General features: G+C 59.1%; 1 protein-coding gene across 2 annotated transcripts; it reads right to left on the reverse strand.

Moving 5' to 3' along the window:
- Window positions 1-2,687: 2,687 nt before the first annotated feature.
- On the reverse strand, window positions 2,688-21,371 carry MYO1F (myosin IF). Of its 2 annotated transcripts, none has more exons than XM_077191437.1 (28): window positions 21,246-21,371; window positions 17,423-17,560; window positions 15,045-15,134; window positions 14,062-14,156; window positions 13,434-13,521; window positions 13,141-13,230; window positions 12,140-12,271; window positions 11,485-11,619; window positions 11,275-11,407; window positions 10,415-10,611; window positions 10,242-10,322; window positions 9,585-9,671; window positions 9,350-9,436; window positions 8,877-9,044; window positions 8,712-8,797; window positions 8,097-8,178; window positions 7,887-7,993; window positions 7,574-7,672; window positions 6,973-7,117; window positions 6,759-6,873; window positions 5,978-6,147; window positions 5,709-5,854; window positions 5,315-5,461; window positions 5,121-5,235; window positions 4,767-4,850; window positions 4,475-4,676; window positions 3,216-3,382; window positions 2,688-3,119 (listed from the first exon to the last, which is right to left on the reverse strand). In XM_077191437.1, the coding sequence occupies exons 1-27, from the start codon at window positions 21,246-21,248 to the stop codon at window positions 3,222-3,224; spliced, it is 3,183 nt and encodes a 1,060-aa protein (XP_077047552.1). In that variant the 5' UTR covers window positions 21,249-21,371; the 3' UTR covers window positions 2,688-3,119; window positions 3,216-3,221. The 2 variants fall into 2 exon arrangements, with proteins under 2 accessions (XP_077047552.1, XP_054506197.2); XM_054650222.2 differs by having other exon boundaries at window positions 5,087-5,235.
- Window positions 21,372-21,989: the final 618 nt, after the last annotated feature.

The raw sequence follows: 21,989 nt of genomic DNA on the forward strand, positions 1-21,989 counted from the left end.
AGGATTCCAGGGGTTTGGGAGGATCCCAGGGGTTTTGGATTATCCCAGAGTTTTGGAGGATTCCAGGAGTTTTGTAACATCCTGGGGATTTTGGAGTATCCTGATGGTGTTGGATCATTCTGGGATTTTTGGAGCATCCCAGGGTTTTTGGAGCATCCTGGGGGTTTTGGAGCATCCTGGGGTATTTGGAGCATCCCAAGGGTTTTGGAGGATTCCAGGGGGTTTGGAGGATTTCAGGGGTTTTGGAGGATTCTGGCATTTCGGAGCATCCTGGGAGTTTTGGAGATTCCAGGGGTTTTGGAGCTCATCCTGGGCTTTTGGAGCATCCCAGGGTTTTGGAGTATCCCAGGGTTTTTTGGAGCATCCCGGGGTTTTGGAGCATTATGGAGGTTTTGGAGCATTCCAGGGTTTTTGGAGAATCCCAGGGCCCTTGGAGCATCCTGGGGTCTGGGATCATGTCAGGGGCTCAGAGCATCCCAGGGCCTTGAGCCTCCTGAAGGCCTTGAAGCATCCCAGGGCTTTTGGAACATCCTGGAGCCTCCAGGGAGTCTGCTGAGTACCCCAGGAGCTCTGGAACATTCCAGGGCTGATGGAGCATCCTGAGGCTTTGGGAGATTATGGGGGGGCTTTGGAGCATCTGGGACTCCTCAGAGCCTCCTGGGGCTTTGCAGAGTCCGGGGGGCTCCAGAGCATCCTGGGCTGCTCAGACCCTGAGTCCTGTGGGAAGTGCTGGAGCTCTTGGAGCATCCCAGGGCCCTCTGAGCACCCCGGGCTCCTGGGAACACCCCGGGCTCTTGGGAACACCCCTGATTTTTAGGAGCATCCCTGATTTTTGGGAGCACCCTGGATTTTTAGGAGCACCCCAAGCTCCTGGGAACACCCCAAGCTCCTGGGAACACCCTGCATTTTTGGGAGCACCCCAGACTCCTGTGATCACCCCAGATTTTTGGGAGCACCCTGGACTCCTGGGAACACCCTGGACTCTTGGGAACACCCTTGATTTTTGAGAACATCCCGGATTTTTGGGAGCACCCCTCCAGCTCATGTGTGCCCCGAGGAGCAGCCCAGGCCCCTCCAGGATCTCACAGCAACAGAAGCCCCTGAGAGACGCCCAAACCCCCGGGAACCCCTTTGGAGCACCTGGAGCCCTCTGGAGCAGCCCAGGGGTGCCTGAGCTGGCCCAGCTCCCACATTCCTGCAGGGCTGAGCAGGGACACCCCCCTGACAGCACCCACCGCCCCCCATTCCCCATTCCCCAGCCCCAGGAAGGGCAGGAAGGAGTTCCCCAAATCCCCAGATTTCCCAAAGCCAATATTTTTCATTAAAATAAAATCAGACACCTCCCTCTTGCACTCTGCAGTGCAAGGACTCCTAAAAAGCTGTGATTTAAAGGGAAAATCATCCCGAGGAGTACAGGGGCTGAAAAACCCATAATGGGGGGAGGGGGGACCCACAATTTCCAGATGGGGCTGTGAAGAGTTTGCAATTCCATGGGGAACTTCCCACCCCAGTGGGGATCTGCCCGCTGTTAATCCCTCCCTGAAGGACACAGGGTGTCCTCAACACCGCTGGACCCCAATGGGTTGGGGAGGAAGGTCTGTGCGACAGGGGAGCAGCTCCAGTGCTTGGGAGGGAGGGAGGGAGGAAGAGGAGGGCTGGGCTGTGGGATCAGGCCAGGTTCTGTGGGATCAGGAAGAAGAGGAGGGCTGGGCTGTGGGATCAGGGAGGAAGAGGAGGGCTGGGCTCTGGGATCAGGGAGGAAGAGGAGGGCTAGGCTGTGGGATCAGGCCGGGCTCTGCGGGATTAGGCTGGGCTCCGTAGGATCAGGAAAGGAGGAAGAGGAGGGCTGGGCTGTGGGATCAGGGAGGAAAAGGAGTGCTGGGCTCTGTAGGATCAGGCTGGGCTCTGTAGGATCAGGAGGAAGAGGAGGGCCGGGCTGTGGGAACAGGCCGGGCTCTGTGGGATCAGGGAGGAAGAGGAGGGCCGGGCTGTGGGATCAGGGAGAGAGGAAGAGGAGGGCTTGGCTCTGTGGGATCAGTCTGCCGTCACTTCCTCTGGCGCAGGCCTGGCGGGGAGGCCGGACATGGGGCGGACACGGGGCGGACATGAGGGCGGACATTGGGGCCGGACATGAGGCGGACATGGGGCCGGACATGAGGCGGACCTGGGGCCGGACATTGGGGCCGGACATGAGGCGGACATGGGCCGGACATGGGGCCGGACATGAGGCGGACATTCCAGCCCTGTTCCTCCTCCCGGCTGAACCCTCCTGGGGCAGCCCCCAGCCCACAGCCCAGCCCGGCTGTGCCCCTGCCACACAGGGTCGTGGCTGCCACACCGAGCGTCCCTCAGGGATGAGACCCCACAAGCTGCCCCCGAGCACCGCCAGGAAAGGCAGTGACAGCTCTGAGGGCTTTGCCTGAAGGATCCTCGGAGCTGTTCCTGTGCCGAGCCAGGCACGGCAGCACCGCCCTGCACCTGCTTTGCCGGCTGTGTGAGGGATCCAGAGCCACAGCGGAGCCTGGAAATGCCTAAACTGGAGCCTGGCAGAGCTGGTTGATGTATTCAGCATTTTCTGGAGGGTTCATGGTGGGAGGAACGGGGCCGCCTCTGATCTGTGCCTGCCCACGTCACAGCTTTTGTCACACAGCCACAGTGGGTGAAATACAACCCCCAAACTCAACATGTGAGTCAGCTTTGCTGAGTCTTCTTATTTATGGACAAAAAAATTATGAACAATTCTACTGATATCACAGAGAAGTTTTAAAAGTCCCTGGGTACTAACAAGCAGCCAAGAGCCTGTCCTTGCTGCAGGGTACCCCCACTGAAGGGGCTGTGGGATCCATCCCCTGGCACCGGCAACAGTCTGGGGGGCTCTGAGGAAAACACTCATTCTATGCCAGTATCGGTGGGAAAACTTCACTGTTTGGAAGTTTTTGTAAAGTTTTGAACTTGGCAGGAAAACTTCAGGTGCCCTGGCACCTTGGGCCCAGCCTCTGGAGGTGCGGTGGGAGGATGGTGACCTCCTCGTTTTCCTCCAGCTCAGATCCTCTGCACATAATTCCCAGGGAAAAGCCCTTCTTTGCCGTGCAGGTGGCCTTTCCACCAGCCAGAAGCATCTGGGGAGGGAGAAGACAATCAATCAATCAATCAATCAATCAGCTGTGCTGCCAGCAGGGCAGGGAGAGGAGGCGGGCAGGGCAGGAGCCTGGTACCTTCCATCAGGATGTCAATGACATCCCCCACGTTGAAGCTGAGCTCGTCCACGTCCTGCCCGATGTACTGGTACAGGGCCCGGCAGCGCGGCCCCTCCGCCCTGGGCTGCGGCTTGGGGCGCCGGGCTGGGGGCGGCCGCTGGCCCACGCTGCGGCGGCGCTGCACCCTGTGGGCGGGAGGGATGGGGTCTGCAGCGGCAGGGCACCGGGATGGCATGTGCTGCTGCCCCCTGCACCCACACACCCGTGGGATGGCATGTGCTGCTGCCCCCTGCACCCACACACCCGTGGGATGGCATGTGCTGCTGCCCCCTGCACCCACACACCCGTGGGATGGCATGTGCTGCTGCCCCTGCCCACCCTGCACCCACACACCCGTGGGATGGCATGTGCTGCTGCCCCCTGCACCCACACACCCGTGGGAGGGCATGTGCTGCTGCCCCTGCCCACCCTGCACCCACACACCCGTGGGATGGCATGTGCTGCTGCCCCTGCCCACCCTGCACCCACACACCCGTGGGATGGCATGTGCTGCTGCCCCCTGCACCCACACACCCGTGGGATGGCATGTGCTGCTGCCCCTGCCCACCCTGCACCCACACACCCTGGGATGGCATGTGCTGCTGCCCCTGCCCACCCTGCACCCACACACCCGTGGGATGGCATGTGCTGCTGCCCCTGCCCACCCTGCACCCACACACCCATGGGATGGCATGTGCTGGGGCAGGATGAGCTGCCCACCCTGCTGCCCCACACCAGTGGGATGCTCCATGCCTGCAGGTGGATTCTCCCAGTTCAGGGATTGGGGGAACTGGGGCAGGATGAGCTGCACCCTCTTGCCCATCCTCAGGTGCTCTCTGCCTGCAGCTGGGTACTCCCAGTGCACAGACTGGGAGAACTGGGGCAGGATGAGCTGCACCCTCCTGCTCTCCCCCTCTTATCCATGGGATGCTCCATGCTTGCAGCACAGCTGGGTGGTCCCAGTTCAGGGACTGGGAGGACTGGGGCAGGATGAGCTGCCCACCCTGCTGTCCCCCACCCATGGGATGCTCTGTGCCTGCTCTCCCAGTGCAGGGACTGGGAGGACTGGGATGCACAAGAGCCTGGGAGATGTGTCCTGCCAGCAAAGCCAGGGAGCATCCCCTGTCACCGAGGAGGGGACACATCTGGTCCCCTCCTTAGAGGGAAAGCATCTCCCAGTGCTGGTAGCAGTGGGAGAGGAGGATGGGGCAGGGACAGGGACGTGGGACAGGACCTACCCGGCCACGCCCTGGTCGGGCACGTTGAGGAAGTCCATGTTGTGCTCGGATGGGGGCCGTGCCTTGGGCTGGTGGCCGGCGCTGCGGGCGGGAAGCGCCGCGGCCGGGGGGCCCCGCGTCTGCTTCTGGGGCATCCTGTAGGTGTCCCTCTGTGCCCGGCCATCCCCGCGGGGGATCTGGGGACCCCCGTTCCTGCAGGCTCCTGGAACAGCCCATCCCAGGAGGGTGCATTACAGGGGGGCCATGCACAGCCTGCACCCCCTGTATCCCCCACCCCGTACCCCCTCCTCACCTCTGGGTGCTGATGGGGCACTTCGGGAAGGTGCGGGACACCTGCTGCCACCTCTGCCCTGTGCTGCTCCCTTCCTTGTGGGCTCTGGGGGGACACAAGCCCCCCGTTACGTGACAGTCCTTACAGCCAGCTGTAGGGGCTGTCCCCCCATTTAAACCCTGTTCCCCCGAAGGTCCCATCACCAGAGCAGAAATGGGGGAGACACAAACCCCACAGGGTACACCCAGCTCACCCCAATGCTCCCAGGCCTCCAGCTGTGCCCTGTGACCCCAGCGCTCCTGTGTCCCCCCTCTGCCACCCCCCAGTGCCCTGGCACTCACTGGCATTCCTGGGGAGCCCATCCCCGATGCTGACCGTAAGGGTTTTGCCTCCAGCTTTGAGGGCGGCCACGTCGCCCTGTCCTCTGACGAAGGTGACATTGCGGGTGCCACCGCCGCCCCAGCCCTCCTTCTTCACCCGAAACTGTAGTCTGGGGGCAAGACAAGCCATGAGGCTGCGGTGACAGGACCCTGTCCTGCTTTGTCACCTCTCCTGGCCTCTGTCCTTACGTGTCCTTGAAGGAGAGGGGCAGCTTGGAGCGGGTGATCTCCTCGAAGCGTTTGCACAGGAGGCTGATCAGCTCCGTCTTGAAGATGGACTCCAAGAAGTTGTCGGCATCATTCTCATGGAGGATGAAGAAGTCGTCCTGCCTGGTGCTGGGGGAGCAACCAGGGGTGTCAACCCCACCAAGGCTGGTTCCAGCGGGGCTGGGGGGGATTTGGAGACCCCACAGGGCTTGGGTCCACCCCAAGGAAATTTGGAGGGCAATTTGGAAAACTCCCTTGCTTCCCAAAGCACCCAAGGGGAGCCTCCTCCTCAGGGCTGGATGAGGGACTGGGGAGCAGCAGGGCATGGAGAGAGGGGAAGACCAGCCATGGGGAGAGCCCCTGGTGAGGGACACACCTCAGCGAGACGCCGCTCACTGCCTGCAGCTCCACCTTCTTCTTGAGCACCTCCTTGATCTGCCCCTTCTCAGGCCCCTTCTTCACCTTCTCCCGCCCGATCAGGTAGAAGTACTTGGGGGTGAGAATGAAATCCCGCTTGATGGGCTGGGAAAGGGCAGGAGAAAGGGGGTGAGGGGGCTTTGCTGGCGGGGCACAAACCCCACAAACACACATCCCACCTGAGGGAAGCCACCAAGAGCTGCAGCAGCCTCAGGTGTGTCCTTGTACCTTGAACCTCCGGTCGTATTTGGTGACGGAGTCGGCGAAGTCGATGCGCTCCCGCTTGGCCAAGAACTGCCGCAGCTCCGGCCGCTCCTCCATGCCCAGGTAATCCCCCACGAAATTCCTGTTGATGCTGTTCCTGCGCCTCTCTTTGAAGTTGTAGAGGATGCTGGCAGCTGGGAGGGACCCCAAAGAGGTGCAGGTCTGACATGGCTCTGTGCTGGTAGCTCAGAGCCCCCCCAAAATGTCACACGGGTCATGGCAGCAAGAAATGGGGCTTGTTTCATGCCACGGGAGGAATCCCAGCTGCTTGAGCTTGGCTGGTTTTGAAACCCATCAACTGCCTTCAAAAACCCTCGTGCTGTGGGAGGGAGGGATGGACCCTGCTGTTTTCTGGGTTTTCCTCCTTGATTTTTCCTGCTTGCTTGGGAGGGTAGGAAAACTTATGATGGGGTCAGTGACTTGTCCCATCCTTTTGCCATTGTGGGAATCAGCCCCTTCCCACAAACACCAGCTCACCCCAGCTACTCCCCTCCATCCCTGTGCAGGCCATGAAATGCAGAGTGAGACAGCACAAGGCTCCCAGGGCTCGAAATAGGAGCAGGAAATCCGTGCTCTCCTTTCAGTCTGGGAAAAAATTCCCAACAACTCACAGGCTGGTTCCTCCATCACCTAATCATGTTAGTGCCATGATTAGGAGCCAGGCTGCTGCTCTCACAGCTGGGCTGTCCTAGCACCCTAAAAGGGCTGCTGGGGTGGCACTGTCCCTGTCCTTGTCCAGCCTTACCCTCCTCTCTCATCTGCTCGTATTTGCGGATGGCCACGTGCCGGCGCCAGGCCTTCTGGATCACCCGGGCGAAGCTGTCAAATTTCCTCTCCCGCATCTCCTCGAGCAGGAAGAGCTGCGAGGGACAGGCAGTGCTGAGCCAGGACACCCCAAAAACCCCTCCCCAGTGATGCCCAGCCACGGGCAGTGCCCCCCAGGAGTCAGGGCCACCCACCGACTCGGGGTTCTTGACGAACACCTTGCTCCTGCCCATCTGGTACTGGTCTGGGTCCATGTTGACCGAGCGCAGGAGGTGCTGCACCCCTTGGCGCTCGTCCCCGCGCCATGACGGCCATGTCTCGGGGGTGAGGATGGCATAGCTGTGGGGACAGAGCAGGCTCACAGAATCCTACAATAGTTCAGGTTGGAAGGGACCTTAAAGCCCATCCAGTCTTGCAGGGACACCTTCCACTGTCCCAGGGTGCTCCAAGCCCTGTCCAACCTGGCCTTGGACACTGCCCTGCTGTGGGCATCCTGTGCCAGGCCTTCCCCACCCTCCCAGGGAACAATCCCTTCCCAATATCCCATCCATCCCTGCCCTCTGGCAGTGGAAGCCATTCCCTATGTCCTGTCCCTCCGTGCCTTGTCCCAAATCCCTCTGCTGCTCCTTTTAGTCCCTGCAAGGGGCTCTAAGGTCTTGCCCAAGCCTTCTCTTCTCCAGGTTGAACACCCCCAACTCTCTTCACCTGCAAATCTGTGCCAGGGCCTCCCACACCCTCCTCTCCTCCTGAGGAGGTGCTGTGGGCTCTGCCAGCCCCGTGCCAGTGGCCACTCACCGTTGGAGGAACTTGTGGAAAAGGCGGCGGTAGGCGAACCCTGCCCGGCGCACCCGGATGTTCTCCTTCAGCCCCAGGTACTCAACCTGGTGCTTCACCCTGTGCAGCAGGGAGGGACAATGTGGGATGATGACAGGTTAGGAGGGCACCTAAAGGTGCACCTAAAGAGGACAATGTGTCCCCACTTGTGCTCCCTGGGTTAGTGGACAGCTCAGAAGAACCAGCCCAGGGCTGCAGTTTTTGGAGGAAGGCTGGTCCTGGCCACATCTCCATGGCTGGGTCCCATTCCTGGGCTCTGTGGGCTCCCTGTTACCTGCTCTCCTCCCAGTCCCGGGGTTTCTTGGTCTCGTTGGGTTTGATGCAGCGGATGTAGTGTGGGGTGCACTTCATGAGCGTGTTCACCAGGTCATTGGCCTGTTTCTGGTGCAAGGATTGACCTCTGTAGCATCAAAGGGGGTGGTGGGAGCACTGCCCCTGCCGCCTCCCCAAAGGCAACTGCTGCTCTGCAGCCCACAGGACACACCTTGATTTTGGAGCCTGCCGTAGTCGGCCGTCCCTTTTTGTCAGAATCAAGTTTTTCTGGGAAAAGCATCCGGATGAAACCACTGGAAGGGAGGGGACAGTCCCCAGGTGAGAGCTGCCAGCATGGCCTGGGCTGAGGCCAGCTGGGAAATTCTTTACAGGGGGCTGAGTGCCACCTTCCTGACCACCCCCAGGAGCAGGATCAGGAGCAGGGGCAGGGGCAGGAGCAGGAGCAGGGGCAGGGGCAGGGGCAGGAAAAGGGGCAGCAGCAGGGGCAGGAGCAGGAGCAGGAGCAGGAGCAGGGGCAGGGGCAGGAGCAGGGGCAGGAGCAGGGGAAGGAGAAGGGGCAGGAGCAGGAGCAGGGGCAGGAGCAGGGGCAGGAGCAGGAGCAGGGGCAGGGCCAGGGGCAGGAGCAGGAGCAGGGGCAGGAGCAGAGCTGGTGGATGACCCCGCTCTGCCCAACCCTGCAACCCTGGGATGTCCCTGGTGCCCATGGGGCCATGCAGGACTGAGCACCCCAACCCACAAAGGCAGGACCAGCCTTTCAGATCTGCATGTTGAGGACTCTGCCCTCTTCCCCAGCCCTTTTGGGGTGCCCCAGCACTGCCAGACTCACTATTCACTGCTCTGCATGAGCTCAATCAGGTCGGTGAAAAGCACGTCCCGGTTGCGCTCGCAGAAGCCGTTCACATCGTAGGACACCTGGGGACAGGAGGGGACCTCAGCTGTGGTGGGTGGGGCTGTGGGGTGCAGGGTGGGGGCTTTGGGGGGCCCTACCCACCTTGCCAGCATAGTGGTGGATGACAAAGCCCGAGCTCCAGCTGTTGAAGTGCTCGTGGGTGCCCACGGCTGCCTGCAGCTTCTGCAGCAGGGTCTGGTCGGCGCCCTCGCCCGTGGCGTGCATGGTGGCACACACATCATCCAGCACACTCATGATCCCAGGAGGGTTCTGCCACAAGGAAAGGGGAGCCATGGGTGTGGCAGGGCCCAATCCTGCACCTGGTCACAGCTGCTTCATGCTGAGCCACAGCTTAGTGCTGGTGCCCTCACATGGGTGCTGGAAGTGTCCAAGACCAGGCTGGACAGGGCTTGGAACACCCTGGGATAGTGGGACAAGATGATCTTTATGGTTCCTCCTAACCCAAACCAGTCTGGGATTCTTTGCTGCTTGGCACCTCAACAACCCATGCAGCCCCTGTCCCTGGGTGCCTCTGCTCCCCAAAAAGCCTCCCCAGCAGAGGGGACCCCACTCACCAGCTTGTTCTCTATCAGGTCACACACCACCTTGTTGTTGAAGTACTGGATCTGCGTCCACTTGATCCCCTCCTGCACATATTCCTCCTGGGGAAGCACAGGGAGAGCTGGGTGGTCCCCGAGCCCCTGGGATGTGCTGCAGACTCCCTGTTCCAGCTGTGGTGCTGGGAAGGAGGGGGGTGCAGGAATTGGGGTGCTGGCACAGCCCCACAGCCCCCAGCCCAGACCCCCATACCTGCTCTGCCTTCAGGGTCAGCTCGATGAAGATCTGCTGCAGCTTCTCGTTCACAAAGTTAATGCAGAATTGCTCAAAGCCATTTTTCTGCATGAAAGATGGAAGAGAAAATGGTGCTGAGTTGTCCTTTGCTCACAGAAACACAGAATCACGGAATAATGAGGTTGGAAGAGACCTCTAAGATCATGGAGTCCAACCTATGCCCTAACACCTCAACCAGACTATAGCACCAAGTGCCATGTCCAGTCTTTATTTTTAAACACATCCAGAGATGGTGATTCCACCACCTCCCTGGGAAGAGCATTCCAGTACTTTATTATTCTTTTGGTGAAAAATTTCTTCCTGATATCCAACCTACACCTTCCCTGATGTAGCTTGAGGCTGTGTCCTCTGGTTCTGTCAGTGCTGCCCAGTGGAAGAGACCAACCCCACCTGTCTCCAACCTCCCTTCAGGAAGGTGTAGAGAGCAATAAGGTCACCTCTGAGCCTCCTCTTCTCCAGGCTAAACAACCCCAGCTCCTTCAGCTCCTCTGCCTCATCATAGGTACCCCAACCAGCAGTGCTTGGGTGCTACTCCAGGCACCCTTCTCAGGGCCACCTGACCCAGGTGCTGTCCCTGCTGTGGGAGCAGGGCAGGACATTCCCAGCCACACACACCTGGAATATCTCAAAGCCGTAGATATCCAGCACCCCGACGCTGTACTCCTCATTCGGCTTCTGCATGGCCCTGTTGATGGACTGCGGGGACAGAGGGGACAAACTGGCTGCAGGGCGGTGGGATTGGCCATTCCTGGGGCAGGGGATCACCATCCCCTCTGAGGCCCACACACCTCCACCAGGAAGTCGAAGACACGGGCGTAGAGCCCCTTGGCCAGCGCGTCCCGCGTGTAGGCCGCCTGCTCCACGTTGAGGGTGACGGTGATGGACTCGGAGCGGCCGCCCCACTTGCTGTCCATTTTCCTGCTGGTGACCTTCTCGTTGAGGCGCTCCTGGTCGACCCCCAGCAGGTAGGCAGGGAAGGCCAGGGCTGGGCAGAGTGGGGCTGGTCAGGGCTATGTTGTCCCCACCTGGCTCTGGCCATGGTCGAAACCCTCGGCCCCATCCAAGTGTGAAGGACAGCAGTGGGACAATGACAGGGAAAAGTGACACCTGTCCCAAAGCAACATCTGGCATCTGTCCCCTGGCTAATCAAGCTCTGGCTGAGCCATTTACTTGCTGCCTCAAGTAAAGTTCATAGTGAGTTGCAAGCTCATTGATGTGCATTGGTTATGTACTGGAGCCTTAGGCAGAGGCCTCTTGGTTAGGGCATATAGCTGTTACCTACAGTATCATGGGATCAAAGCCCATCTATCTTGTAAATTGGAAGGTCCTAGCTTAATTAAAGCACCTGAGTTGCATTTAGGGGATGCAGGGTAATGGCCTGTGGACTTTAGCAGAAACTAAGAGGGTTTGACTCTTGTTTAAGGCTTTGAAGGCCTTTGGTTTAGGTCATCCTAAGTTTCATAGATAATGGTAAGGATTATAGGGGAGACAGGAAGGAGGATGATGGACATGGTGGTTAAGATAGCAATTACAATGCCTGGTGCTGGTGCTGCTTCCCTCCTGTGCCAGGGGGATTTGTGACACAGCCAGCTTGCCACTCATTCCCGAGGCTCCCCCAGCTGTCCCCTGCAGCCCCCTGGCTACTCACAGTCAGCATTCTCCACCCGGGCGTAGTTGCCCTCCTCCCTGAAGCTGATGTTGCCCAGGTGCAGGATCCCTGCCACGATCTGCAGCACCAGCTGCTGGTCCTCACCGCGGATGCCGATGACCTGCATGGCATTCTGGGGGTGCACAGACCCCGTGAGCCCCCACCTGGCCCCAGAGCTTTTGGGGACTCCCCTCCCTCCCAGGCACTCACCATGGTCTCATGGAAGTCGCTGCGGTCATCTGTGCCCTCCACCTGGTAGGTGTCTGTCTGGTTCAGGTAGAAGTAATAATCTGGGCTCATGATGCCCAAATTCTGCCTCTGCTCTTGGGATGCGCCTTGGATGAGCTGGGAGGGGACAGGGGGCTGTGGTCAGCCAGCTCCTGGTCCCCCCCTGCAGCCCTGGTGGCTCCAGGCCACCCCCATACTGTCACCATGATATTTTCTGAATAATCCTTTTGCCAGGATTTTTCTCTTGAGAAGCTGAGAGGCCTCAGAAATGAAATGTAAACAATATTTATCTGCTGCTGTGGAATGCAACAGGTGCATCTGTGATTGGTCTCATGTTGGATATTTTTAATTAATGGCCAATCACAGTCCAGCTGCCTAGGACTCTCTGGCCAGTCACAAGATTTTATTATCATTCCATTCCTTTCTATTCCTTGCCAGCCTTCTGATGAAATCCTTTCTTCTATTCTATAGTATAGTTTTAATATACAATTTTCTTTTAATATAATGTATATCATAAAATAATAAATCAGCCTTCTGAAACATGGAGTCAAGGTTCTCATCTCTTCCCTCATCCTGGGACCCCTGAGACCACCACCACATTTGGTGACCCCGAGTGAAGAAAAATTCCACCCCATACCTGGTAGTAGATGTGGAAATTCCGCTCGCACTCGTTCTGGCTCACCACGCGCGACTTCTCCAGCAGGAAGTTGGAGATCTTGCCCCCATCAGGTTCTCCGCCCCGGCTGAACTGGATCTCAAAGTATTTCCCCTGCTCCAGCACAGATCCTGCTCAGAGCTGTGGCCCTGCCTCAGGGGTTCCTCATTCCCCCCAAGCCCTTCCCCACCACACCAGGAGCTTTGTGGGGTGTGCAAACCCTGGCTGAAGGCTTCATGGTTTATGTGGAGACCTCACTGCCCCCTCAACTGCCCAAAAGGAGGTTGGAGCCCCATGGGGTCGGTCTGTTTTCCCAGATAACAGGAAACAGGGTCAGAGGAAATGGCCTCACATTGCCCCAGTGGAGGTTTAGATTGGATATGAGGAAAAATTCCTCCACTGAAAGGGTGGTCAGGCACTGGAACAGGCTGTGCTGGAGTCACCATCCCTGGAGGGATTGAAAAGCTGGATGTGGCACTTGGGGACACTCAAGGCAGTGTTGGGGGAATGGCTGGAGTTGATCTAAAGGTCAGCCTTGAACCCAGCTGGTTCAGTGATTCTGCTGCAGCGCTGCCCCCTGCACCTGCCCTGGTGTCACAGGCATCTTTTATGGAAAATCCTTTCCTTAGGATTTTTCTTCCTGAGAAGCTGAGAGGCCTCAGGAACAAAATGTAAACATTGATTATCTGCTGCTGTGGAATGCAACAGGTGGATCTGGGATTGGGCTCATGTGGTTGTTTTTAATTATTGGCCAATCACAGCCCAGCTGGCTCAGACAGAGTCTGAGCCACAAACCTTTGTTATCATTCTTTCTTATTCTATTCTTAGCCAGCCTTCTGATGAAACCTTTCTTCTATTCTTTTAGTATAGTTTTAATATAATATATATCATCAAATAATAAATGAAGCCTTCTGAAACATGGAGTCAGATCCTCTTCCCTCATCCTGAGACCCCTGTGAACGCTGTCACACCCTGGCACTTACAAAGCGGCTGGAATTGTTGTTCCGGACAGTTTTGGCATTTCCAAAGGCTTCCAGCAGCGGGTTGGACTGCAGGATGATGTCCTTCACATGCTGGGGACAGAGGAGGGCAGGGCTCAGCCCTGCTGTGTCCCACTCCAGGCCTGGGGACACACCTGAGCCTTTGTGTGTCCCCAGTCCTGGAGCGGCTGCTCCGTGTGCCACCACTGGCCCCCATCAGGGGGATGTTGGGGACCAGGGTGGTGGGGATCAGTTGGGGGTGAAATGATGAGTGGCAGGGGGGACAACAGACCCACCTGGACTTTCTCCCCACCGCCAGACACTTTGGAGATGTAGCCCATGATGTATTTTGCTGCCACCGTTTTCCCAGCTCCGCTTTCTCCGCTGTGCAAAGGGCAAAGCAGAGCAGATGTGAAACCCACCAGAGCCACCCATCCCTTGGGGGGGCTTTGGGGTGGGTCCTGGAGCAAGACCAGAGGATGACAGTGAATTCTGGGGACTGTGCCATCCCCACAGTGGGTCTGTGGGGAATTTGGGATGGGGCTGCCCTGGGGGATCAGTGTGAGCAGAGTGTGGCTCGGCGAGGAGATGTTGAATTTGTTGTCACCGGGTTTAGAAGTGGAGGAGGGGGACTTGGGAGCCTCAGAGGGAAGTCTCCAGCCTTGCCCCACATCCTGACCATTTCCCTTGCAACACTGCCCTGCAGAGCTGCATTGCACAAGGCTCTGGGGCTCTGTCCCTGCCTGGGACACCCCTGGTCACAGCCTTGCCCGGTGCTTGTGGCCCAGAGGGTCCCTCCAGACACCCCAGAGCCCAGGAGCCAACTCTCCAGCTGGGAAACCCCGGGCTGGGGAGAAGGGCTGGTGGGGACAGGTGTCCCCAGGGGCAGTGCCAGCCCGGGTGTGGCCCAGTGTCCCCCAGTACCTGATGATGACACACTGGTTCTCCCCGTCGATCAGCATGTTCCGGTACATGTTGTCAGTCAGGGCGTAGATGTGGGGGGGATTTTCATACTGGGCCTAGCCAGGGGACAGGGACAGCGGGGCTGAGCACAGGGCAGCCCCCAGCTCCCCTCCCCAAATCCCCTTCACTGCCCACAGGGGAACCAGCCCCTTCACAGTGACCCTAAACAAGGGACAAGGACAGCAGGGCTGGGCTCAGAGCAACCCCCAAATCCCCCTCACTCTGCCCATGTGGGAGCCACTCTTCACACTGACCCTAAACAAGGGATAAGGACAGCAGTGCTGGGCACACAGCAGCCCCCAAATCCCCATTTTCCCCTCACTCTGCCCATGGGGGAACCAGCCCCTTCACACTGACCCTAAACAAGGGACAAGGACAGCACGGCTGGGCACAGAGCTCCCCAAAACCCCCTCACTCTGCCCATATAGGATCAGCCCCTTCACCGTGACCCTAAACAAGGGACAAGGGACAAGGACAGCAGTGTTGGGCACAGAGCAACCCCCAAATCCCCAAATCCCCCTCACTCAATCCATGTGGGGATCAGCCTCTTCGAACTGACCCTAAACAAGAGACAAGGGACAAGGGACAAGGGACAAGGACAGCAGTGCTGGGCACAGAGCTCCCCAAATCCCCAAATCCCTCTCACTCTGCCCACGTGGGGATCAGCCTCTTCCCACAAACACCAGCTCATCAGCAGCGAGTCTGGTGATTTTTAACCCCCCCTCCTCCTTGGGAAGGGCTGGGGCAGGGCCACTCCAGCTGCATTTTACCATCTTTGGGTTTCTTTCTGTGCATTTCTGAGCTGAATTCCCCAGGATTTGCTGCAGGGAGCACTGACCCCTGCAGCAGCCGAGGGGCTGTGCAGCATGGGGACCCTCAGGGGACGCCCCTGGGGGGATGTTTTGCACAGATTTAACCCGCGATTGCCCGCGGGGCAGCCTCACCGCGCCCTGGTACAGCTCGATCTCGCGGTCGGTGAAATACGGCATCTGCTTGAAGGGGTTCACAGAGATCAGCACGGGCCCGATGTAGGTCTGGGCAGCAGGTCAAGGGCCATGTGTCCCTTCTTGTGTCCCCCCTTCCCAGTGCCCAGTCCCACCCCGGGGGCAGGAAGGTGGTTATGGGGTCCCTGGCACGTCCAGGGATGGCACAAGGGGGGCACTTCCAGCCTGGCACAGGCAGAGCTGCCCTGCTGCCCTGACTTGGGGCATCCCTCAGGCCCTTGCAGTGTGATGGGTGCAGGAGCATCCCCTCAGCTCCCTGCTCTGGCTGGGGATCAGCTCTAAAACCTCTCCAGCACTTCTGGAATTCGCCCTCTGCTCGCTTCTCCATCTGTGGCTTTTCCAGCAGGAGCCCATCCTGATTTTACATCCAGGGAAACTGAGGCACGGAGAGGAGAGGAATCACAGCTCCTGCCTTTCCCTGCCTTTCCTGCAGCATCCCCGAGTCACTGAGTGTGGGCAGAGCATGGAAAAACAGGGAATTGCAGAGGTCAAGGGCCATGTGTCCCTTCCTGTGTCCCCCCTTCCCATTGCCCAGTCCCACCCCGGGGGCAGGAAGGTGGTTATGGGGTCCCTGACACGTCCAGGGATAGCACAAGGGGGGCATTTCCAGCCTGGCACAGGCAGAGCTGCCCTGCTGCCCTGACTTGGGGCATCCCTCAGGCCCTTGCAGTGTGATGGGTGCAGTAGCATCCCCTCAGCTCCCTGCTCTGGCTGGGGATCGGCTCTAAAACCTCTCCAGCAGTTCTGGAATTCGCCCTCTGCTCACCCTCCATCTGTGGCTCTTCCAGCAGGAGCCCACCCTGATTTTACATGCAGAGAAACTGAGGCACAGAGAGGAGAGGAATCACAGCTCCTGCTTTTCCCTGCCCACCCTGCTGCCTTTCCTTCAGCATCCCCGAGTCACTGAGTGCATGGAAAACCAGGGAATTGCAGCAGGACGGGGGTGAGCCCCTGGCTGGGTGAGGAGATGGAGGGTGGGGATGGAGCAGGTGGGGTTATCCAAGCCTTTCATATCCTATTTGTGTCCCAAACAGGGGGAGGGCGGCCAGAGGGCAGGAGGAGGGAGCTTTTCTGGGAAATGCAAAAGCTTGGGATGTTGAGTCATGACTGGACAGAGCCCTGCGTGCAGCAGCACAGCAAAAAAGGAAGGGAGAGGCTGCGTGGGGTATTGTTCCCCTCCAAAAAAACCAAATCAAAAACCCCAAAAAAAGCCAACCCCACACGCATGCAAAGCCCCAGGGCTGCGGGGGGAGGTGGCTGAGTCACAGCTGGGACAGCATCGCCTTGTAAGGACAGGGCCACATCCCCACATCCAGGGGCGTGGGCACAGCCTCAGCCCTGCTGCCAGCCCTGCTGTGCCCTGTGTGCCCTGTGTGCCCTGTGTGCCCCTCGGGGCCCTGCTGTGCCCTGTGTGCCCTGTGTGCCCTGTGTGCCCCTCAGGCTCTGCTGTGCCCTGTGTGCCCCTTGGGGCCCTGTGTGCCCTGTGTGCCCTGTGTGCCCCTCGGGGCTCTGCTGTGCCCTGTGTGCCCTGTGTGCCCTGTGTGCCCCTCGGGGCTCTGCTGTGCCCTGTGTGCCCCTTGGGACCCTGCTGTGCCCTGCTGTGCCCTGTGTGCCCTGTGTGCCCCTCGGGCTCTGCTGTGCCCTGTGTGCCCCTTGGGGCCCTGCTGTGCCCTGTGTGCCCTGTGTGCCCCTCGGGACCCTGCTGTGCCCTGTGTGCCCCTCGGGCTCTGCTCCTTGTCCCCAGCAGTGACAGCCACCCCAGGGCACCGAGCTGGACACGTCCCCAGGCAGGTGTGGGGTGAGCAGGGCTTGGGGACACATCCCTGTCCTCCTGCAGAGCTGTGGTGCCCGGCAGTGCCAGCTGGGCTGCAGCAGCTCAGTGTCCCCTGTGCTGGCATCACTGGGGACCAGGGGTGGCACCTCCTCCCCTGGAGGGATCCAACCCTGCTCCATCCAGGGTTTGCCTGGATTTGGGGGGTTCAGAGCAGCCAGGACACGCTGGGGGCATCACTGGGGGTGGGTGACAGCAGCAAGGGACAATGTCACTGCTTGGGTGGCAGGAACACACCAGGAGCAGGGGGAGGTGATGCTGAGGGGCTTTGTGGCTACAAAGGAAGGAGCAAAGTGGGTCCTGCAGCATGGCAGGAGCGGGGGTTTGGTTGTTGTGTCTGTGCCAGGCACAGCTCAGCTTGGGAACAGTGACATTCCCACAGATCTGTCCCCACAGGGCACGGACACACTGTCCCATGTCCTGACAAAGCCTTGGAGCCCATCCCTGCCGCTCCCTGTGCCTGTTCCCGCTGCCTGGGGAAGGATACAAAGATGAAATCATCCATGAAACGCTTCTTGAGGTTCTCCACGATGGCCTCCTCGGAGATCTTGGACAGCAGCACCATGTCGTCCACGCCGCTCTGCTTGACATTGTGGCTCTGCCAGTGGAAGCGCTCCTTGCTGCCCTGAGGGGACAACGGGGACACAGCGGCTGTGCCGGGGCCACCTCGGGCCACCAGGGCTGGCTCTGACCCCCCCGAGCTGCCCCCAGCCCTGCCTGGCTCAGCCCTCACCCCAAACTGGGGTTTGACCAAGCAGATCCCAAAATTCAGAGCACTGGGGCTTGTCCCAGCCCCCTGGAGCCCTCCTCACCTCCTGGCACCCTCAGAGGAGCAGACAGGACCTGCCCCAGCCCCTGCTCCTCACCAGGGTAATGAAGGAATTTGTTGAGGCACAGACTGATTATGAGACAGAGCAAGGCAGGGGAAGGGTGGTGGTGGCATCCTCTGCACCCCCACATCCTCCTTGCAGCCTGTGTTCCTCTTCCTCCTGCCCAGGGAGATGCCAGCAGCCTCTGCCCAGCTCTGTCCCCAGCTCTGTCCCCAGCTTGTCACAGACATCTTTGATGGAAAATCCTTTCCTTAGGGTTTTTCCTCCTGAGAAGCTGAGAGGCCTCAGGAACACAATGTGCACAATGATTATCTGCTGCTGTGGAATGCAACAGGTGGATCTGGGATTGGTCTCATGTGGTTGTTTCTAATTAATGGCCAATCACAGCCCAGCTTGCTCGGACAGAGAGTCCGAGCCACAAGCCTTTGTTATTCATTCCTTTTTTTGCTATTCTTAGCTGGCCTTCTGATGAAATCCTTTCTTCTATTCTTTTAGTATAGTTTTAATGTAATATATATAATAAAATAATAAATCAAGCCTCCTGAAACATGGAGTCAAATCCTCGTCTCTTCCTTCATCCTGAGACCCCTGTGAACACGGTCACACCAGCTCTGTCCCCAGCTCTGTCCCCAGCTCTGTCCCCAGCTCTGTCCCCCGGGGGCTGGGCTGTGATTTCAGCCTCGTGGGGTAAACAAGGGAGCTGTGAGAGGGGGAATTCATCGTGCAAAACCACCCCGAGGGCTCCCCTTGGCCTCGATGTCCCCACAGACCGGCTGGGCACAGCTGTGGTGGCCCCTGCAGGAGGGACAGGGACCAGGCTGAGCCCCTCCTTCCCCACCCCCGCGGTTCCTCTTTCAGCCCCCAGGCTCCTGTCACTGATTTCACTTCTCCCCCGTCAGCCCTGGCCTCTTGCTCTCTCCATTTCCCTTTTCTTCTGCCCTTCCCCTTTTGCTTGATTTCCCTGCAGGCTCTCAAGATTTCAAGGCCCTGCATCCCCACACCTTTGCAGTCTCTGATTGTCACCAGGTGTCCCTAGCCCCCCTCAGCCACTCTGGGGTGTCTGTCACTGGGCTCTGCAGCCCCAGACATCCCCTGTGGCCCCTCTCCAAAACCCAAATTCCAGCTAAGCCCATGTAGCTGCTGAAGGGGCTTTTTGGTGTTGTCCCACCACCTTTTTTGGGGTCATCTCAAGGGGCTCAGGGGGTCCAGGGCTGTTTTTGCAGCCTGAAATCACCCAGGGAGCTTCTCCTCTTCCTTTTCAAGGCCTTTTTCTTGCCTTCATCCTAATATCCCCTAGGAAATGCAGCTGGAAAAGCACAGGCAGGCTCAGGCAGCCTCTCCAGGTCACTGTGGTGTCACCCAGGGAGCTGCAGGGACCCCAGGAGCTGCCCAGCTTCACCCCAAACCCTGGGCTTCAGCAGGAGAAGAGTGCCAAGAGCCCCTGGGCAGCCAAAGCACTCAGTGCCCTGTCCCCAGCACCCCAAAGCTGCTGGCACAGGCACCCAGGGCTGCTGCTCGAGGCCAAATGAAGGCAAAAGGAGAATTTCCTGCACCGAGAGCTCACGGGTTTTGAGCTGACACCCAGAGATTCGCTGTCAGCTGCTCAGAGGTGTCAGTGGTGAGTGTGTCTTCACCTCCTCTTCCTCTGAGGCTTTTCTGGCTCTTCTGGGGCACCTGGTGCAGCCCAGCTGGGAGGAAAGCACCAACTCAGAGCTGGTAAATGAGGGGTTTGCCACGATCTGCAGAGCTCTGGGTGTTCCTGCCTGCTTTCCCTGAGCCTCTCTCGGGGTTTGCAGGGCCAGGGCTCACTAAAAAATCAGAGGAAAGTCAGGATGAAGGGGAATTAGGATCCATTAAAGCTCTGGTGTTGCCCCAGCTCGGTACCCAGAGAGCTGCCATGGGACAGAGGTGACATCTGCAGCTGCACGTGACATCCCTGTGGGGAGTGGGAGCACCAGTTAATTTGCTTCCAGAGGTTTGGGGCAGCAGTTTCTCCATCCCCTGCTCTGTCCAGTCCTTTGCTCTAGGGAAGGGCACCTGCCCCAAGCCATTCCATCCTCCTGCCAAGCAGGAGAAGCTTTTGTCCCCCCTCCACCTTCCAGGTGCCCTTTGCAGCCCCTGTGCTCGAGGGACTTTGCTCCAGAGGGGGCAGGTGACACACGAGGAGCCCCTCAGAGCTCCAAAGGTGGCAGGTGACACACGAGGAGCCCCTCAGTGCTCCAAAGGGGGCAGGTGACACACGAGGAGCCCCTCAGAGCTCCAAAGGTGGCAGGTGACACATGAGGAGCCCCTCCGTGCTCCAAAGGGGGCAGGTGACACACGAGGAGCCCCTCAGTGCTCCAAAGGGGGCAGTGACACACGAGGAGCCCCCCAGTGCTCCAAAGGGGGCAGGTGACACACGAGGAGCCCCTCAGCACCCCCAGCTGTGGGATGGGCACTGTCCCCACCCCTGTGCCCGGGGCCAGGATGCTCCTGGCACTCAGATAGGATCTCTGGGCAGGGAGGGGAGCAGCCCTTTCTGTGGCAGCACTTTGAAAACATCATGTTTTCTTCAAAGCTGTGGGTTAAACCACAGAACAACTCTGCAAGCCTGAGCGAGGAGCAGATGAAGCCCAAGGTGGCTCCTTTTGAGTCAAGACAGCCCAAGCCCAGGAGCATTTGTCAAAAACCTCCAAAACCACCGGAGGGGCAGGTTTGTCACACCACTGTCACAGGCAGGGCTGGGGTGGGGATGGGGCTGGCAGGGGTCAGGGCTATGGCTGCAGAGTCCTTTGGTCCTCCAGGAAGCCACAGAACATCTTCAGGTTCTGTGGAGGGGGGGACGGTGGAAGCGTCCTTGGGCACAGCATCTGAGCAGCCTCTCAGAGGTGACAGCCACAAGCGTGGGTGGCAGGAGGTTCAGTTTCAGCCTGGTCACTGTCCCCTTCCTGTCTGGGTGGAAATAGCTGGGACACATCTGCCCGAGGATGCAGGAAGCAGAGCTGAGAGCTCCTCACCCCCAGTTCTGAGCATCTTCCTAATTCTGAGCCCTTTCACCTTCCTCTTCTGCCTCCACAGCAACTTCCACAAGTGGCTGCTGCCCTCCCTGCAGCCCCTGTCCCCTGACCATGGGCACCAGCACCCAGAGGGTCTCTCTTAGCCTGGGGGATGTGGCTGCCACCCCCACCCCACCCCCTGCCCCAGTGGGGACACAAATTCATCCCGTGGGTACCACAGCAGCGACAGCAGCACCCAAACCTCTGTGTGGCAGCACACACCCATCCCCTGCTGCTCCCTGCCCTGTCCTGGGGGTCACCAACCCCTGTATCCCACCCATGGCCTCTCTGAGCCCTGTCCCCAAGCTGGGGAGCACTGTCCCCCCCCCGGCAGGGACATGGGGCAGCTCCAGGCTGTGGGGAGGGCAGGGCTGAGGTGGCAGCAGTCGGAGGTGACAGCCTGAAGGGCCCGAGGGGAGCAGGGTGGGGCCCTGCTGGCACTCACCATGATGTCCCTGTGTCCCTCCCAGACAGATGCTCTTGGCTCCTGTCACCAACAGCCCGGGGCCATCCCGGAGCACTCGGATTTTGTCTTTCTGCTGTTACCAAGATTGTCACAAGCCGTCTTCCCTCCCACTTCCTCATTTTGCACCCTTCGCTCGTGGGGGGTGGGGAGGACAGCAGCAGCTTTGCTACCAGGGACTTGGGGGTGGCCCTGCCCGGGGTGTCCCCAGCTCTGCAGCTGCTGCTGGGTGAGACAGGATGCAGGACAGAGCCCAGCAGGGATGCTCAGAGCCTCGGTGACCTCTCCCCTCACCCTGCTGGATGTCACCTGTTCAGTGGTGGCCAGTCAGTTCTTGGAGGTGGTTTTAGGAATGAGGTGCTTTTGGTTGCATATTTTTCGTTGTCGTTTTTTTGGGGCTTTTTTTCCCCCCCTCCACTTGAGATGCAGAGAAAAGTGAGGTTACTACAGGAAACTGAGGTCCTGAGACAGTTCTTGGCCACCCTGTCCCTGGCAGAGTTACAGGATGGTTTGGGTTAAAAGGGACCTTGAAGCCCATCCAGAGCCACCCCTGCCATGGCAGGGACACCTCCCACTGTCCCAGGTGCTCCCAGCCCTGTCCAGCCTGGCCTTGGGCACTGCCAGGGATGCAGGGGCAGCCACAGCTGCTCTGAGAAATCCATTCCAAGGATGGATTCCACAATTCCTGATTGCCAAGATCCCATCCAGCCCTGCCCTCTGGCACTG

Source organism: Agelaius phoeniceus, chromosome 29 (assembly GCF_051311805.1).
Source record: "Agelaius phoeniceus isolate bAgePho1 chromosome 29, bAgePho1.hap1, whole genome shotgun sequence".
Lineage (NCBI taxonomy): Eukaryota > Metazoa > Chordata > Aves > Passeriformes > Icteridae > Agelaius > Agelaius phoeniceus.

Excerpts from the sequence above, each read along its gene's own strand:
- MYO1F (XM_054650222.2), bottom strand. Across the intron at positions 5,236-5,314 it reads CCCCTCTCCTTCAAGGACAC|ACTACAGTTTCGGGTGAAGA; the intron begins GTAAGGACAGAG and ends TCTTGCCCCCAG. Across the intron at positions 3,383-4,474 it reads CCCGACCAGGGCGTGGCCGG|GGTGCAGCGCCGCCGCAGCG; the intron begins GTAGGTCCTGTC and ends TCCCGCCCACAG.